The following is a 20,116-nucleotide window of genomic DNA, read 5'->3' as shown; positions in this document are numbered from 1 at the left end:
TTCTTTTGCTTGAGTTCAAAGCAAAATGTAAAATCCTTTAAACCAATACCACAGTACATGCGTGCCTTTAATGCAGTTCCAGGCGTTTGTGTAGTTGAGATACCCTACATGCAATAAATGAACCAAACCTGTATATTCCCTTTTACTGTAAGGGATAGTGTTCAGGTGGGAAACCCAATGACATAGCTGCATATATCTAAAGTCCTGCCCTACTGTCAGAAAATATTTTACGATGCATTTGGTCAGATTTAAGCTTCCCATCCATATACAGCTGCCCTACAAACAGGCGGCCTGCCGTCACCCATTGATGAAAGGCTTTACTGTGTAATCCTGGTGTATGGACTGTATTATCCCAGAATGGGAAGAGAGAGGTTCTGTCGTTTGTAATTTGCATTAGGCATAATTCCGATATATTAAAATTGATTGAGGAACCACTAACCTTATATGTGCTTTAATATAACACAAATGGGATTTCAAGGGCATTGGGCAGTAGGCTCGCTCGAGATCGCCATTTCTAACAAGTGTCTTGGTCAGGTTAATCAAAGCTGAAGCTAAGCTGGACTGCCATTAAATAAGTTTTGCTACTACCAAGCATCCATTAAATGATTGGTCATGTGAGTCTTCAAAGAAACGTTTGGCGTTCCATTGCCCCAAATAAAATGAAAATCTTGCACTGTAACAAGAGAACAAGACATGTAAAACTTAACTGGGAGGGCCTGAAAAACAGATAACGCATGTTCATTTTTATGGCCGACATGAGACCCAGCCATGATAATGTCAAGGCCTTCCAATTAGTTAGATTACTTGCAAGCATGGAATGCAGCAGGGGGATACTTTTGTACAGAGCAGGCAGCACGTTAGTAAATATAAACCTAGGCTTTTCAGATGAGATTTTGCCCACACAAAATTGTATTGCTGCACAAGAGATTCCAATGTTTTGGGAGATGCTGTACAATTTAGAAAAGTAGATTTGTCACATTGCATTTGATAAACCCCTGCCAATTTAAAATGAAGTACTTCTATAAAATGCGTGGGATGGAAGCCTGGGGCACTCCAAGTAAAAAGAGAATACGATCAGCAGAAAGTGCTAGCTTATGTTGAATTAAGCCTTGTATAGCAGTCTAATTCTTTGGGCCATATGCTGCATGGAAAGGGCGAACACTAAAGGAGTACGAAGGTACGTAGCCTTGCCTAATGCACTTAGAAATGGCTATTGGAGTGGAAAGGAGTATTCCTTTTCATCCTAGTTTAGGGGCAAACATTGGCTTCCAAATATTTAAATTGAGGGCCAAGTCCAATTTTGTGACATGCGCTGGTTAAGCAGTTCCAATCCACTGGGTCCAATGTCTTCGCAGCACAAACCAAGAGCGTTCAGCTAAAGGGCGCCTTTCATGATGAGCTACTATTATGTGCTTGTTTTCCCAAAATAAATCATGTTTAATCTGAGACCATTAGTTTTGGGAGCAGGGTGCTAAGCGACGAATACCTTGGAATGAATGAAAGCATCATAATCAATACTACAATTGGGCAGTTCAGGAAAACGATTTTAATGGGTAACTGCATAGTATTTTATTCTAGGATCCCGAGCTTAAAATCCTACTTTGCAATAAATCATGTTACAAGAGGGGGATCATTTTTAAAGTGCCAACCACAGACCAAAGAATCTTGGCACTCATCTTGATTGCATTATTGTTCATTTTGTCTGGAAATCAAATTCTATACAGTTTGAATGGTTTTGTCATCTTTCATTTGTTGCTGGAATTTGAACGCAATTATCTCGCAGGATTTGAACCTCACCAAGGTATCAGTGGGACAAGCCAGAATACAATGACTACTGATAAAGAAAGCAATCATTTAAGCAGCCACAAAGCCCTTCCTGGACATGTACCAAAACGCTATACTGGGATTCTTCAACCCAGTCGTCTGAGATTCGTAAACATGAACTTGCTTTAGATCTGACCTACCAGATACAAAAGGATATAGCACCACCCTATTCTCCTGCCACACCTGTGATCTGAAAAAGACTACCATAATGTAGGGGTCAGAAGGTCCTCTCTAGTGGCTCAGTGCGCAGCAAACCGCATACCCAATTGCATGGCCCTACCCAGTTTCTAAATCGAATTGTGCAGAGGCTACTCTTACCAACTATCCCCGCTACTCATAACCTGCGACACAAACACCTTCCTCTGCAGGCCAGAGAGCCTTCTTATTTTCAGAGATACACCAAAAGTAACATGTGCACAACATAACCTAGCAGTTTTTCTGTAAACCAGTATAGATCCAAGTTAAAGCAACCTTAAATCTTTCTAATTTAAGGCACGACAAACACACTAAAATTACATGAGTCCCCTAGTAGAGGAAGATCTCTATGTATCAAGGGCTGAGAAGCAAACCTCACAAAAAAAACTAACAAAACCTAGATAAGCCCTAACTGATTCTGCTACTCAGAGAAACTGCACAACTATATAAACTGAAGTGCTAAGTGCAGATACAGACACGAAGAAAAATGAAATGCTACAGACTACTTGATAGGAAGAGCAAAACATTAGCTTGCAAATAAGTACCCTGCACAAAACCAATAACCAAGCACAAGGTCAGACATCACAGGTCACAGAATGAAAGCAGGTGGAACAGGTAGACCCAGAAAGCAGCCTAAGACCTGGTCTGTCAATGTGATCTGGGACTTCTAGAAAGTGGTTTTTACTTCCCTACACACCAAAATGTGAGGTAGCAGGTAGATGTTACTAGAGGGAACCCGAATCGTCCCACACGATCACACACTTTAGATAATTTAAAGAGGAGCACAATATGTGTATTTTTCTTGGAGAATCCACAGAGCTAGCAGAAAAGGCAAATGATGGAGAGTGGGGATAAAAGAGCAACAAAAAAAACCCGTATGAAATCAGAAAAAGAGAACGAAAGCAAAAAGAATGGAATATTTTCTTTAGCCTGTTTCCATTTTGTCTTAATTTTTCTTGAAATATAAGGGCACAATGTAACCATTACCTTAATGAAATCACCAGATAAACATAACTTATACAGACCTGCATAGAACTCTGGAATGGTAATTGCTTTCCTCCTTTCAATCATGTCCTTCCGTTCAGCATAGTATTTGAACGGGTCTTTCCTCGATCTAGGTGGAATGAACTCTGGGCTTAGGTACCTGTGGAAAAAACAAACCTGGTGCTGAACACAAAACTGATAAGCATAAACATTACAGAGCAGCAGAAAATGGGACGATTGCCACATCTGATGGTTTCTCATCCATGATATGTGAAAATATGCATTTTAGGAAAATCGATCGGGTGTGTTTAAGAAGGGTCGCCTATAAAAGAAGCATGACCAATACAGATGTGTAGAGCGTTTGTAGGAGTACCCTGCAACACAATACAGACCGTAAAAATGGGGCAGAATCACACACAGACAGGATTTATACACTAAGCAATGTGCGACAATGCATGGTAACCATACTAACACCATACAAATAGCAACCTTCAGGACAGCAGACTTTATAAACACTTATTTTGTAAAGAATTAGCATGTACGAAATTCGTTCCGCTTCGTGTGTTTTGCACCAATTGATTGTTGGACTAACTAATCACGCACAGTCACTCCAGACCCATGAAAGACGATAACATACTTACCAAAAGAATTGCAGATGCGCTGTTGGGTCCTAAGGGCGCCATGTCGAGCGACAACTCGCCTGAATATTTCACAAAGTCGCACCTAGCCTTCCATAAGAATTAAGTCATTACAAAGTGGTCCAAGAAGGGTACACAAATGTGTGCCCTGTGCCCCTCTAAACAACGTAACATTTTAATCCCACTATGTGACAAGCACATGTGCTACTTGTGGGTGCAATCTGGTGAAAACTGCTGTGCCACACAGTATTGCCTTTTCCTGGAATGTTAGTTATGAATACTCGAATACAAAATTGCATTTATATTCAATATCTGCTGAATTTAAGTTGCAATCTGTACATTTCAAGTAATTAAAGCATAAAAGTATGTGAATGGTTACAAAGAGACCCGAATAACAACTCTTCAGAATATTCACAGACTACACGAATTGTTCACATTTACTAACAAATTACAGAGCTAATATGACTGGTACAGTTCCGCTATATTAGCTGCTTTATTCACAATATTTATATGATGATTATACCTGGTTTCAGGACAAAGTTGAACACTTTATAGGGAAAAAAAGCTCTTCTGTATTTTACAGGATATGGGTTGGTCTTGTCATAGTAATGGACAAGCATGGTGGGAAGTGATTGCCTCCGAGAGGAGGACAGCATGCCCTTTGAAAGTTTTACATTTGGCTGCAATGTTTACTCAGCCATTCCTTCGCAAGTTGATAAGCAGAGTACCATTAAATTGGGCAATAACACCCGTTATTACAGTCCGTACATGCAGGAACACTGAATAAAACACACGGTAATATGATGGAGGCATGAACATTTGGCCTATAAGATAGCTTTATGAATCTTCTGTTCATGTAGAGAGTTTGTGAAGATGTGAAACTCATGGGCCGGAAATGTGAACTGGGGAAGATGCAATCTTTTCAGTCTGCAATTTGTCCTTCAGTGAAGTATGTATGTGCAACTTTTCAGCAATGAAGCCTGCTGAGGATTTGCCATGGGAAAGAGCCAGGCAGACTGAGCTCCTCTTAGTCGCTGTGAAAATAAAAACCAAATGATCCTTCCAAAGTAAAGGGAAAGGACACGTAAGGCAATCTATAAGAAGGACAAGTGGAGTAACAGTCTAGTTTGAGGTCGCAAGATCTACCTGTTAAATGGTTGATCTACCCGTTAAATAGATATGTTCAAATTATAGTGTGGTATGGACTGTAAAACAATGAAGTTCGTGGTCGACATAAAAACAAGGGTTCAGAATCAAAAACTACTGTGCCCCGAATAAATTAAAGGCAAGCAAAGTAATTCTTCACTTTACAATCGCCTGCCTCCCCGTGAGACTTTCTGATCATCTAGCTTCTACTATATTACATGCTATGTGACAGTTTTATTTGAAAGCATCAATCCAGCTGTAGACGCAAACCACTCATCCCTAAAACTCTCACTTTGGAACACCGCTCCACCCCTCCCCCCTGCTCTCCATTTTTAAAAGCAAATTATTATTATTGGCACTTCATACAACACCATAACAAGTTATCTGAGAGCTACATCAATCTTAGTACACAAAGGTGGTAACCATCCTGTGGTTACATTGTAAGATTCAGTAGGTCCATACTATGCCATTCAAATATTATGCAACATTCAAAGTACTAGCTCGTGGGGAACATTTCAGTCGGGTATGATGGAGGGAGTAAAAGGATCGGCAGGGAGTTTGAAAAAGAGCTGAGTGTCGTCTACTTAACATTGGAAGTTGGATGAGAAGGAGGAGATGAGGCGTGCAAGCAGAGCAAGGTAGATGTTAAGAGCCAGGGGGAGAGGATAGAACCCTGGGAGACACTACAGGTGGTGAGGGAAATAGGAGAGGAGAAGGTGCCCAGGATGACTTGGGAAGTCTCTGAATTTCCACAGTTCTGTCTGAATTTCTGCCAATGTTGCTTTTTTCTCATTTGCACTGAACGCTTTTTCCAATTCTTTTTACTTGTTCATTTTTGCCCAGCTCTGCTCCAAGTATCTGCAGTATGTCTGCTCATTTGGAGATACACACAGCACTTAAATGCCTCCCACAGTATCTGGTTGGATTCTACCAGATTCAGATTTTTTAGCAAAAGAATAACTGAATCTCTTGGCTTAGATCTGACTCAAAGGCCTCATCCAGCAGCATGTTTGATTTGAATCTGCAACACCTACCAACGTCTAAGGAGAGCATTCATGGTGGTTTGTCGTCTGAAGGGTAGGAAACCGATTTGACTAAAGCCTTCCCAGGCTCCAAAGGTTAGTGGTGCATCCCCGCCGTGAGTATCTATCGCCCCATTCCATGCAGTTTCAGCCTCTCACCAGCGTGCAAATCCCCTAATCCATACATCAAACTGGGCTGCTACGTGACTTCATAACATTGCTATACATCTCTTGAATAGTGTGCATGCTAGGTCTATTAATTTTATAGCAAGTTTGTGCATCCCCCGCCTCTTCACAGGTCTGTTGAATTCGGGACCAGAAACACTATCACAGGGCATATCCACAGGATGTGTAGTAAATGGGCATTATCCTGGCGACAACAGGGACAACTAGCAGGTGCATCTTTTTTAAATTTAGCCACCTTAGCAGGGGCATGTATGTGCGGTGGAGCATGTTGAGTTGTATGAGCCTAAATCTGGCGTTACGATACATTCTTGACAAAGCCCAGTGCCATTGCCCACTCCCTATCCGTAATTTCCAAGCCCAAATCATTTCTCAGAAACTGCCCACTGGCTAATCCCTCCCTTTACCTGAGGCTAGGCAATTCTCGAAATGTTCCGCTCTCATACATATCGCCCCAAGTATTTATGCCAACCCTTTCCCAGCATCTAACTGCCTTTAACTCATCCAAGGTGTTGCACGTGCGTTCCAGGATTGGGATGTTAGGAGGGTATGGATGTTGAAGTCCAAGTACTCTCAATGTTCTAGACCAGATCTGTCTGCCCACGCACAGTACCAGGGGTTGAATTTCGTTCAAGCCCTTTGGGGACCACAATGCTTCTCTAAGCAAGACGGGTCTCACCTGGGCGTTAAGCAGCTCATGGTCCGATGTATATTCGTCTGATAACCATTTCATGATAAAGCTTAGTTGGACATCCAAGTAATAAAATTCCAAACGTGGGAATGACTCGCTACATTTCCATAGGGGAGAGGAAGTATTAATGTCCAGTCTGTGCATTTTTGACCCCCACAGAAAGTCTCGAATTACGCCTTCCAATTTACGAAAGAAGGAGGCTTCTATGTAAAAAAGGACATTGGTGAAGCCGTATAAAAATCTGGGGAAGACTGACCATTTTGGTAATAGCAACCCTGCCCATGAGGGAGCGAGGCAGTTGGGACCAGACTTCTTGACGCCCTCTACTACTCTTCGTGTATTAAACATATGCATGTCCTCAGGGGAGTGTGCAATTTGTATGCCCAGATATCTGAAAGAGCATGGTTCCAATTTCAAGCCCAACTCGGGTAACGCAGCCACATCAACCCCACGCAAGCCTGCTAAGGAAAACAGGCATGACTTTTGTTTGTCAAAGGAGATTCCCGAGAGTCTAGCAGAGTCATCCAGCACCTCCAGTATTATGGGCAGGTTATGATGTGGTTGCCATTAGCAGCACATCTTCGGCATACAGGGAGATGAGATGCATAAAGCCCCCAGCCCTAATTCCTGCCTCCAAGTACTCTTGTGTCAAATATACAGCTACCGGCTCTGAAGCCAATATATAAAGCATGGGCTAGAGTGGGCATCCTTGCTGCGTTCCCCTCTGAATATTCAATTGCCCCGATATCTGCTGGCGAGACCATACTCTGGCTGTAGGAGAGGTGTATAGGATGTGGACCCAGCGAATAAAATGTGCAAACCTGGAGCCCTGCAGCGCTGCGTCTATCCATTGCCAATACACTGCATCAAAGGCTTTGACAGCGTCTAATGACGCCACCACATAGTGCTCAGAGCTTGCATTGGTCTGGTCAATAGTGTTGTAACCTATGCAAATTATGGGTAGTATTCTGGCCAGGTACAAATCCATTCTGGTCACAATGCATCAGGGTTGTGATTCACTGGCAGAGACGTGTTGCCAGCATGGCGGTAAGCAGCTTTACGTCATAATTTAACATAGCTATGGCCCGATACGTGTCACACAGCTCGGCAGACTTTCAGGGCTTGAGAATAGGCACTATCAATGTTTCCCACATAGTATTTGGAAGTACGTCTATCATAGGCTTCCTGAAAGACTTTTTATTAGTGTAGGGGCCTGGGTTGATTTGTACATTTTATAAAATTCTGCCGGGAGGCCATCACGTCCCGGTGTTTTACCTACAGAGAAAGATGTTACTGCTTCACCCAGCTCCTGTAGCATAAAGGGTTGATCCAAGAGGTCTCTCTGGCTAACCGTGAGTTTCGGGAGTCTAATAATTTGGAAGATTTCTTCAGGGGGTATGTGTGTGTTGGGTCTATACAGTGTAGCATAGTAGTTAGAAGAAATATCATTTATTGTGGTCTGAGCTCTGCACGGGCCCCGCACTCATGTCGTAGTATCGTGGGCAACAATTTAGGCTGTTCCCTCTTACATAGCCAAGCTAATATTTTCCCAAATTTGTCCCCTTCATTATGTGCTTGGGCAGTTCGAGTGGCGACGTCGAACCTTGACAGTCTACCATTCTGGTAGGCATTGGGATCTGGCCTCTAAGTTCCCCTTCAAGTGAAAGCACACCCAAGTGCAGTCCCTTGAGCTTCTTCACTTGGGCCCCCAGGATCTCCAATTCCTCCCTCAATATTTTGCGAATTCCCACAGCTCTGGCCAGGGACATCATGTGGGGGGGGGTCGCAAGAGCTACCACTGCTGATTGGCCAGCGACCTCTGTCAATCTCTTGAGACGTCTGGAATTTCATCCTATCAGAGCGGTGCTGCGTGCTTGAAGGTCCGCCATTTTGCAAATGTGGTTTATCTTCTTACATGCGCTGCGCTCGGCTCCTCCTGTCCATGGCCAACTTCTTCCTCAAAAACACGGTGAGTCTCAGGTCGGGTTGCTGTGGCGGTGTGTGTGAGTCTCAGGTTGGGGGGCGCTGGGATGGGTGTGTGCGCTGCTGGTTTGCTGCTTTAAGTGTGTGTGTGTGTGTGTGTGCTTACTTCTGCGCCTTCACACACCAACAGAACTCTGCTGCTCGGCTGCGGTGCTGCCGCAGGTCCCTGGCCCATTGGCAGTTGCAGTCACACAAGTTAGTCAGCGAGTTCAGTTGAAGCCCACAGGTCAGCCTGGGCCTTCCGCGGCGGCAGGCCAGTTGAACTCACCTGCGGCTGACTTGTGTGAGTAGCTTTACTGCATAAGCGGCTTGACTTTGAATTGCCCCCACCCACATGGCCTCCCTGCCCTCTCGTTACCTTGTTTGGTGCACCCGACCCACCCCCATGCCCCCGTCACGGTGTTTGTTGCCCTCACCCACCCCATGCCCTCCGTTACCTTGTTTGTGCCCCCCACCTACCCCCATGCCCCTGTCACTGTTTGTTGCCCCCATCCACCCCATGCCCTACGTTACCTTGTTTGTACCCCCCACCCACATGCCCTCGTGACTGTGTTTGTTGCCCCCCATTTGTTTTGAAAGCGTGAGAGTGCGACGGTAGTAATGTATAGAAACTAGAACTTGAAATATTTTTTCCTCTTGACTTTTGCAAGCACTTTGAAGAGATACAGGAAGATGATCAGGTAGCAGTATTTGCAAAATGCACTAATCAAACTCATTTTAAACTTAGCTCTAGGTTCTGAAGGAGATGAAAATCGGAGAAGTCTGGCTGTTTGAGCAGTAATGAAGTCCATGAAAGCTTCAAACAGCACAATACAACAATGAAGGTAACTTGTAGAATCAGAAGAAAATGGGGTAAGTGCCAAAATCATTAAAGACTGTGGATCCCATTGACTAGAAGAATACATGTTCTCTGGTTAAATATTCTCCCTCTCCCCTTTTATCCTGGCTTTCCCCTATTCCCATACCCGCCCCTGTCCCCGCAGAATGTGATTTCGCTCTGTAATCCTGTTGAAATAACAGGGCGATCCACATAAAGAGGGGATTTGGGTTCATACACTTCCCATGGCAACATGGACCTTGATACAAGAATGGATCATCATATGTAGCAGTGTATCCAATGTCACAATACACTGATATCGGGACCATATTTTTCTTAGTGTACTGAGGGATAATGCTTTATGATGCCACTTCCTGTGATGTCACATGGGGACGTGGTCAAATTTGCACCACTTTCTGTGATGTCACTCTTGGGGTGTGGCATTGTGAAGTCACTTCCGCTACCCCTGGCATTTTGGTGGAATAACGTCCCTGGGTTCGGTCATGGCCTCACCCCTAGTCACCACCTTCAGGGTTTCCCAGATTGTCCCCCAGCTTTCTACACTGCCTATATTATTTTCCAGGAAGGAGACCAACATGGCACAGAGTTGTTCCCTAAAGGATGGATCGAGCAAGGTGTCTGCAGGCATGCACCATGTACGAATGGGGGTTTAAGGTGTTCAATTATCCCATGTGACCAACAAAGGGGAGTGGTCGGAGACAGTGTGGGCCAAATATTCAGCACTAACAAATCTAGCCAGTTGACCTGACCCAACCAAACATAATCTATCCTCGTGTACAGTTCATGTGGGGGACGAATAGTAAGAGTACCCTCTGGTCCTAGGATGAAATTCCTTCCAAAAATGCACCAGGTCTTAAGTTGGTGATCGCCGTCTTCAGTGCAGTGGTTGCCAGATACAGGCCGCCCTCTGTGAGGTGTAGATCTGTCCAGTACTATGTCCCGTGCACAGTTGAAATCGCCTACCATATGAAAAAGGCATCTTGTCTTAGGGCAATATGGGTTCACAGTGTTTGAATAGGTGATGGTATCTTGCGATTAGGAAAGTAAGAATTCACAATGGATACTTCCTTACCACCAATGTGGCCCTGCAAGATTAAATATCGGCCTTCCGCATCTATCTGCAAATCCAGCAGTCGGAATATGGTCAGCAATCCATATAAGCACCCCTCTAGCGTATTTAGAGTGCAGGGTCCCATATATAGTCCCCTCCCCAACGATTCCCTACCACCGCCAGTTCCACAGCAGTCAGGTGAGTTTCCTGGAGAAGAGCTATGGATTATCCTTTTGCGGTGCAAATACAATTTAACCCTGTTCCTGCGCATAGAGGTGCCCAGGCCCCTCACATTCCATGTCAGTACTCTTATTTGTGCCATGATCCGTCACCTCTGTCTCTGTGCAACCATATTGGAGGGAGAAAAGGGCACATTTGCGCATCTAGCAAAGCATTAATTGCAACATTGTCACTGTACCAACACATAAGGCACTGTCCCATTTGTAACATGACCAGTAACGCCACCCAGCCCAAATCACCTTGCAACCTACAGAGCATAAGAGAAGTTTCACTCCACAAGCAGGATATTCTGAACAAAACGTAAATGACAAGCCCTTAAATGCAGGGCACAAACAGTGTCCAACAGAATTGTCCCGTTCGGACAAGCCAGTGCTTGGCCAGTGTAGTAATGTCAGCAGGCACTCGATAGACAGCAATTTAATGTTGATGATCCATGCGGATAGGGGTGGTCTGAACCTCACCCAATAGGCGATGCTGCCCACCCCCAATGGGTAGCAACTGTTCAGCTCTGTGCAGGGAAATCCATTGCAATTCAATTTCAGAGGCGTCTGACTCCGCTCATATTATCTTCGATACATGTATGTTCCTGTATTGTTTGTCTGAGCCAGCATCGTCTAGGGTCTCATACAGGGCGCCAAATCAGTTCCAAACCTCCTCTCGCAATCGTCCAGTTTCAGCGGGTTCCAGTGCCTATCAATGTCCATCTCTGACAGGGTTGAGGCCCCTAATCTATGGTCATGAACCTCCAGGTTTTTATGTTCCATCAACATGGACACTGCTTCTGGACTTTCGTAGAAATGCGTCTTTCCACCATATAATACTCAGCCTGGCCGGATATATGAGCAAGTATTTAATCCCTTTCTGCCTAAGCCTTGCTTTAACTGGACCAAATGTATTCCTTTGTTGCTGTACTAGAGGGGTGTAGTCCGGGTAAATAGCTATTATAGAGTTGTCTCTCTGTATTGTCCCCCTCACCCATCTCTTGAAAATTGGAGGAGCACTTCCTGTTCCCTAAAATTCAGTATTTTGGCCATCACTGGGTGGGGGTACGTCCCCTGCAGAGGACTCATCTGGAGGGATCGGTGGGCTCGTTCAACAGCGAATCTATGCAACAGTTTTCCGGTGCCCACTTCCTGCAGAAATAAGTTCTCTATATAGGACGTGAGTCCCGGCCTTCGGCGCCCTACGGGATCCCTAAAACCCTGACATTATTTCGCCGAGAGCAGCCCTCGGCCTCTTCAGCTTTCCATTCCAGGATGTTGTTTCTGGATTCCAGTGACTTCATTCGAGTAGCCAGATCTTCAGTGTTGGTAGCCATGTCTTTTAGCAGTACTTCCATCGACATCACTCATTCCGCAAGCAATCTCACATCCTGATGTAGGAGTTGGACATAGACTTTCACCTCCTCTATTTTGTTCTCCAAGGGTGATCGTAAAGCAGCAATTGCCGCAAGCACTTTGTCTTCCTGAGTGTTGGATTGTGTTGTGTTGTCTGATCCCCAGTTGATGGTACTCCTGGAGCAGAGTCTGTTGTTCGTGACTTTGCCTGGCTAATGAAAGAATCCATCGTAGGGTCCTTAGACATTGCCAGGAGGATAAACCAGTGCCTGGGCACTGGTCCGTGAAATTGATATATAGAAGTACGTGCTTATGGCGCAGGTGGTCTCAGGGGTCAGTGATGTGTGCACACAGCCATTCAAATACCTAGGTCCAGTCCAATGTTAAGAGCCCAGGATGCGCTCCAAAGTCTCTGGCCAACACCCACGGGTGAACTAGGGCACCAGGGGCAGTGTCTTAAGTGCAGTTTCACAAGCATTTCTCAGGTGTGTACAGGGGGAGAGTCAAGCACAAGTCCCCACAAGCAGTAGTTCAGGGTGCATCAACGCAACACAGGGTGCTGCCCAGGGCTGTCCCAATATCCAATCATGCGCATGTGGCAGTCAAGTCATGGGTACAGTGTCTGCCATCACAAGTAGCCGGAGTATGCACTCAGGCGGTGAAGCTTTATGTACTCCGTTTGCGATGTTCAGTACTGATCTCACAGCCAGTCTCTGGCGCTGTCAAGCTAGCCTCATGGTTTTGTAATTATCTACCAAACTAAATAAGCCTGCAGGCTGAGTTTCAGTGCCCCACAGCAGTCATCTAGAAGGGGCGTGTTGGCATGCGAGGGGCAGGGGGAACTGCACCATAATCTGTGCACTGGTGGCCCGCAGTTATCGGCCCCAGCTACAATAAGCACTGCACCCAGTGCAAGCCACGTACCTTCCACCACACTTGCCGCTGTTTACAGCGCGACAGCGTCCCAGAAACCGGGTCGTCTTGCCCCTGTGATCCCGGCTCACTGCATCTGGCACACTGTCCTGATCCACCGATCCCCAGTGCCACCTCTCTCACGAGCCTCCTGTCTTCCTCTCCTCGTACCTACTCCAGGTGGGGGTAGACGGGGCTGCGTAGCCGTCCCGTGCACCTTTCTTCTTCTCAGCCCATATCTAACAACGCCACGTGCCAGATCTGCATTCTGGGCGGCCTGACACACGCCCCCCCTCCTCCTCCTCTTGGTCACCCAGGTTGGAGACAGCGCAGCGGTTCCTCCAGTTTCATTGATCAGCCGAGGACCGCCCGTCCCGCAAGTCAACTGGGGCAGCCTTCCTTTCGCTTTCAGCTAAGCGTTCTGGCCACCATCTTGGGTCTCCATTCCCGAGGCCCGTTGCTCGCCTCAAAACTGTTCCCAGGCACAGATTTTTGTCGGACAAAAACACGACAAGTTGTCCAAGCTATATTGCACTGGTTAAGGTCGTCGGGATCTTCCAGGCAGCCTCGGAGTACCGCAAGCAGGATCTTGTTACAGGATCTTAGTGGGAGCTCCCTCAAGTCATGTCCTCACGGCTTGTGCCCAGGCCACCCCCACCTCCAACAAAAGGAAATCTTCACACTCAGAACAGTGTTAAAATACAATCCCCATATTACTATAGAGCCCCCTACCCATATCAATACGTCCGGTACCCAACTATAAAACTCTGGGGAATCCGTGTTAGGGCTATAACATGTCAGAAAGCACACAGCTAAGTCACAATGTGCCCCCTGACCCAGAAAAGCCTCTCCACTTCATATCTAGCCATTTCTTTAAACCACAACCCTAGTGACCTTTGAATCAGTATCGCCACTCCTCACGCACATGAAGAGGTAGAGGAGTAGTATCTAGGACATTCCCATTGCTGTGCAAAGTTTGCTCCTGAAGTCGTTAAATGCGTTTCCTGCAAGAACGCCACATTGATCTTGTGTCTCTGTAAATTTTCGCAATATGTGCCTGGCTTTGTGTGAATGATTGCCCCCAAACCCTCTGATATTCCAGTTGCCCACCTTAATTATTTTCCCCCCAGAAGTCGTAACTGTTCCCTAATATACTTCATGCACTTGTACCACATTATATTGACCCATATGCCTCCCTCCTTTTATACATTCTTTAGCTTCCCCAAGGCTGTTGGTCTGTGGCTGCCCCAGATGGCACTCTCCAAATCTCTTTTTTGCAGTGTAACTCCCTTCGACAACAATAACTGTTAGGCAAGAACGTGTGTAGTACCCTTTGGGCGACTACAGCAACCTTGACCTCCTGGCAACAGGAACCCAACTAAGTCTGTACTACACAGGTTGGTAGTGTGGCTGAGCAGCCAGGCTTATCTCAAGAGGGGTCAATGTGAGCAGTAGAATTTTTACACAGATTCACAGTGACAAGTACTCAAACTCTTACACTCAAGGTTTCTTGATTAAACCATTCTTAATTTAACAGTCACTTGACTAAGCCTTCTTCAGAAGGGAGCAATATATAAGCAACACACAAATACACACTCTTAGTTTCTCTAATTCAGCAGGTAGCACATTTGGGATGGCACACAGATATTGTCTACACTGGACATTAATATATCACTGGTACCTTTAGAGCAATACTCTGTTGGTGTCAAAGAAAAGGGTTTGGGAATAAAACAAAGGTTACACAAATATTCTGAAGCAGGTAAGTACTTTTGAACCCCCAATGCAAAGCAAATTAACCCTTTCCTGAAGGAGAGGTAAAGCACAAAGTCAGAGGTAAGAAGAGTCTTTCAAGGAGCCAGGCCAGCCAATGTTAAATGAGCAAAAGTCTAGGTGAGCTGAAGCACTTCTTGCAGGCAAGTAAAAGTCTTGCACAATGTTTTAGTCTCCGTAGAAAAATAGTCAGTGTATGGCCACAAGCTAGAAGGCTTGTGAAGGGCAAAGTTGCAAGCAACTCTGCAAAAGCAACCAAGAAAAGTCTCAACTGAGAACAAGCAAGGCTACACAAAAAGAGGTAAGTTCCCTTAGTTTTACAGTAACTTTGGTTAGAAGAAATGGTTCCAGCTGGCTTCTGTTCCTGTGTAGGTCTGCAGATCCTGCGGTTCCTGGGCCTCAGTCTTGGGGACAACAGGGAGATGTCTGGGGCCTCCTGCACTACAAGGGAAAGGTCGGCAGCAGCACAGGGCAAACTTCAATTCAGCAGCACTTTGCGGTTTCAGCTCCTCGCGTCTATAGCAAATAGCACCACCGCGGTCTCTCGGATACCACTCTGGACTTTCCTTGCATCTGTGGTCCAGCACTCTGTTAAGGTGGCTCAGGCTTGGTCAGTCCTGCTTCCTGGGAGTCCAAAGGATCTTCCTGGAGCTCAGGCCCTACTTAAAAGACACTCACTTGATTCTGGTGTTCCTCTCCCTGCACTTTGGTTCCTGCAACAGCAATGGAAGTACAGCCAGCTTCGAGAGGATTTCCAGATGAGCTTGTCTTGGGGTCGATTGGTCCCACCAAGCCAAGGGGAGAAGTCGTTGTTTTCAGGTCTTCCCTAGTCAAGGCGAATTAGTAGCTTCAGCACAGCAGCAGGGCTTCACTGGGCAAACCAACGGTCCAGGAGTTGCAGCAGGGATCTCTTTCAAGTTCTTCTTCGGATTCCTTCATCCAGTGCTCGAATCTATCTTCCAAGCCAAAAAGCCTCGCCCTTTATGCAAGTTTCTCCCATTAATTTGCAGTCTAGCGGTCAATCACACAGCGCGGTGGCTGTCCTCCGAAGCACCGAGTATCGGGATTATAGAGAAAACAGGCAGAGGGGGATGCCCGCACATACTGCGGAATGTGGATGTCGGTATGAGCGTGTGAGGCACGTATTACTGTAACACCAAACTTACATCGTAGCCAGCCCTCACCAACGCAGACCCTGAACACCGGGTGCACAGAGGAAGGAGGTGGCGTGGGACACCAGTGAAGATCGTAGAAGGCTGATTGGGGGACAACCAAGCACGGCACTGTTAGGGAGAATTCTCTGTTAAGGCTAATTTCCCAAACCTAGTGAGTCCCCCAGCAGCTTTGCTGGATTTTTGGGGTTTATTTTTTTCTCCTGCTAAGAGTAAGACTCTTTTCCTCCCACTCTTGGACATGATTTGAGGTGTTCCTTTGACTTTGTATGTGTTCTATGGGCTATGGGGTCCTTTACCCCATAGGGTTTCATGTGTTTTTGATATGTGGGTTACACAGCACCCTCCGTGCAGTAACCCAGGGGTGACGTAGCGACCCCCAAACATAGACTCCATACCCTGGGACTGACTACTGTCTCCCAGGTCATGTAAAGTCACCATTGGCTTTACTAGTCTTAAATTGTGAACAGAACCAGTACAAACCATCATATTGTGGACGTACTGGTCGGGGCAATTCGATTGCCCCGGGGTCTGTTCGAGGGGGCACTGTCAAGTCCCCCCGACAGAGTTTTGGCTGGTGGCAGTGGATACTACTTTTTATATTCGACCGCAAATATATTCCTATGTGATTTTCCCATTGTTTCAGGCTACCACATTTTTAAATAGCCGCGAACATACTGCCGGTTTATTAAATTAATATAAATTCACCAGTTTGTATTTTTTGCCGAAAATGGCATTTGTGTTCGCTTCTGTGACTCCAACCCAAGTCGAGCCCTTTGTTCCACTTTTTGGCAGGCTTCTTCACAGAAGCCTCCAAAAGTGGTGCCACTCTGTCTGGGTACCACAGGAGGTGTGGGAAGGGGGCTTAGGCACCCTGGACTGAGTTGCCTTGGCAACTCAAGTCGCACTCTGGTGTGATTGGCCCAGTGGTGAGCCGCCCGGCTCACCACTTAGCATGTTTGAGTGACAGCTAGGACTGATGAATGGGGGTTTTCTGCATAAAAGCAGGGCTTTGGGGACTGGAACTTCAGAAGTCGCCACAGGACCTAAAGAATCCGAGGAGGGAGAAACCGAGCCGAACTGCAATGACACCACCGGTGGAGCCCTGCTGAACCGTCTCACCACTTTTCCCCCGACGACAGAGGAGATCTCCAGTCCGGAGAGTCTTCTTCCTTTGACTGGTGGGGATAACCAGTTTGCCCGTCTTTTCGCCTTCCTTGACCATCTCGTGGCCGCCTTGCCTATGCCAAGCACCCCGGCAACCGGAATACCACGGTTTACCACTACTGCGAAGAAAAGGGTAGAACCTTGTAACCGGAAAACTCTGCGGCTGGTTTCTTCCCTGGCAGTGCAACGACCTTCATCTTTCCTCCACGTCGAGACCTCCTCTTCCTCTGGACGAAACACCGACTTGCACCCGCTGCCAGGAACAACTGCCCCCGCTGGAGCTTTCTTCCTATTTCAGGTACTGTGTCCCGCCTGGATTCCCATGCGACAGATCGTTCAGGGTGACAGTAAATCCTCGACTTTCTAACCTGGGTTGCCCTGGGGCCTGTTAACTAACTTTTCCTGACTTGATCTCAATCTTTTATGAACTATCTACAAAGACTCTTTGGGCATAACCCCACTGTGTGATCCTGGACACATTTCACTTGCTCTCTCGAATAGTGGGCCTGGCATTTGAACTTCCTTGCTCTCCAGTAGACTTTGCCTAAACCCGCCTCACTGTGGTTCTTTGAAAGGTATTGAAATTGTGTGCTTCCATAACTTTGCCTTTTCCCTCCCTTTTTCTATAACTTATTAGAGTGTCATCTTATGTTAAGCGCTCACCTCGGTCTGAAAATAAGTGGTGTTTCTCATTAAGACTTGTCTAATAAGTAATCAGGGTTGTATATATATAATAGTGACTGTGTGTTGAACTTAACTCTTTTTGTGTTAGTGTAATTTACAAGTGTGTCTTTAAATAAATAATTATATACTTTTACACCAAAGCACTGGTCAGTGTTTGCTTGTGCTACTGTATCCCTGTACCTATTGTGTATACTCTATATACTGCCTAACTCCTCTTGAGAGAAGTCTGACTGCTCAGCCACAGCTACCAGGTAAACCTGGGTGGTACAGACTGTTACCAATTGGGTTTACTGCCAGCCACCTGTAGTCCTAAATCTTTTGCAGTGGTCCCTAAGGGAACTGCACATGTTTCTGCCTAACAGGCACTGAATACCGAAATACACGGTACATAAACGCAAATAACTCCACATCATAGCGGGTATGTCCCGCAGTAAAGTCGATGCAAACCCGGAACTCACAGTTGGGTACCGGAAGAATGATCAAGTGAGGCACATAATCAGAGGCCTGCTTCTGTTAACCCCTCATAAGTGCTAATACGGCGAAACAATGATAAGCGACAAGTAAGAACTCCCTTACGACAGCGACATGCAATTGGTGGGACACCCAAGCTGACGAGACGGGCGCTGGAGCGCATACTTGCAGCACGCTATGTGGAGTTTCACCCGGGTGGACTTCAGGACACAACACCACAACACTCAGGGAAGAAGACACTAACCCCCAAACACTAACTAGGTCCAAGATGAAGTGAAGGGATCCGAAGCCAACAGGACGCCATTGAAACAAGGTGAGCAAAGATCAAATCGTACTAGGAGGCGGAGGCGGGGCCACGGAACGCAAGTGTCCCTGCGGAAGTCTGAAGGGCCGGGAGGCTGGTGCGCTGGGCAGGTATTAACTATGCAAAGATTGAGAAAGTCATCTGTAAGAGTGCCGGGCCCCCGCCTAGTAAACCCCAAACTCTGGGTTCAATGAGCATTGTTGAGGGGGTATCAGCAGGAAGCTCTGTACATTGAGGACAGGCAAGAAAAGAGGAGCATGCCGGGATACAAAGTAACACACTGCAATGGAAGCAGTGCATTCACACATCCATGCAGACAAGGCACTTTATAGGATTTCCGGGGAGGGGCGAATGGCAACGCACAGTAGTACAGGTCAAGGACTGAGAAGAATCTGGGCTGAAGTAGCAACGAATCTTAAGGTACGCAAGAATCTCATAAGAGGGGGGCCTGGGGAAGAAGGCGACCTAGGACGACTACCAGAAGCACGTAAAAGTAGCACGTAGACATGCAACCGCAATCCAAAGGCAAGACATTTGGCGAAGGGCCTCTTGCGCACAAAGCCCAAAGACCCTATGTTGTAGGGTGCACAAAGGAGATCACAAGCCCAGGTGGTCCTGATCTAGGAGGAACAGGGACAGGTAGTTCCCTTGCTACAACTGCACACACTGAGCACTAGCAGGGACCTGGAGCAGTAAATATGTGGCACCACAAAATTACATCAAAAAAGGCAACTGAAAAGACACCTGCTACAGTAGCACGTGATATGACGAGCTGTGGAGCGAGGAAGTATTCATGTCCACTAGGGGTGCATAACAGACAAATAGCGGGCAGTGTAACCTTTTAACCATGCGACAACCCACGACTGACGCCTACAGTGCAGCAGCAAGGTGGAAGCAATACAGAGTAAGCCCACCCCGCATACACCAGACTCCAACAGCAAAAGCATAGAGCAAAGGAAAGACTGGCACGTGGTGATCACATCAGCAAAAACCTGATCTGCCACTGCATCGAAGGCTCCCAAAAACAAGGTGAAGCAGCCCACGATAGACACGTTTGGTAGATCAGCGCAAACATCCAGAGGGTACACAGCCAACAACCTCTGCGGCACAAAGACAACAGGTCCAAATAAAAGGGGGACCAACTAGTCCTGGAAGCCATAGCAGCTTTAAAGACGGCACTGGAATCCAAAATGGACGCCATCAGCCTAGATGTGAACCTTTTGAGGCAGGAGGTTAGGTTGCTGGCAGAACGTACAGGAGCTCTGGAATAAGAAGCAGCAGTGAACACAAGTAACTGGAAAGACAATTCCAGAGGAGTATCGATATTGCAACAAGAAGTGCGGAATCTTGAAAGCAGAGCGGAAGAAGCAGAAAGGTGAGCGAGGCGGAACATACGAATCATCGGGCTTCCGGAAAGGCGTGTAGAAGGATCAAACCCGGCCAACTTCATAGAAAATATGCTGCTGCAAGAAATAGGCCCAGGAGCCCTCACTCCGGGGTTTAC

The 20,116-nt window shown here is 46.4% G+C and overlaps 1 protein-coding gene across 1 annotated transcript in view; it reads right to left on the bottom strand.

The window, feature by feature from the left end:
• The window catches only part of MRPL19 (mitochondrial ribosomal protein L19), a 170,601-nt gene that overhangs the window by 84,652 nt on the left and 65,833 nt on the right, over nt 1-20,116 (bottom strand). Inside the window, exon 3 of the mRNA XM_069605848.1 lies at nt 3,045-3,163. Coding sequence (XP_069461949.1) covers nt 3,045-3,163 — 119 coding nt within the window. The remainder of the gene's footprint in view (nt 1-3,044; nt 3,164-20,116) is intronic.

The sequence above is a fragment of the Ambystoma mexicanum genome, chromosome 4p (genome assembly GCF_040938575.1).
Source record: "Ambystoma mexicanum isolate Mex_15411 chromosome 4p, UKY_AmexF1_1, whole genome shotgun sequence".
Taxonomy (NCBI): domain Eukaryota; kingdom Metazoa; phylum Chordata; class Amphibia; order Caudata; family Ambystomatidae; genus Ambystoma; species Ambystoma mexicanum.
This window is presented reverse-complemented; position numbering and strand designations above follow the sequence as displayed.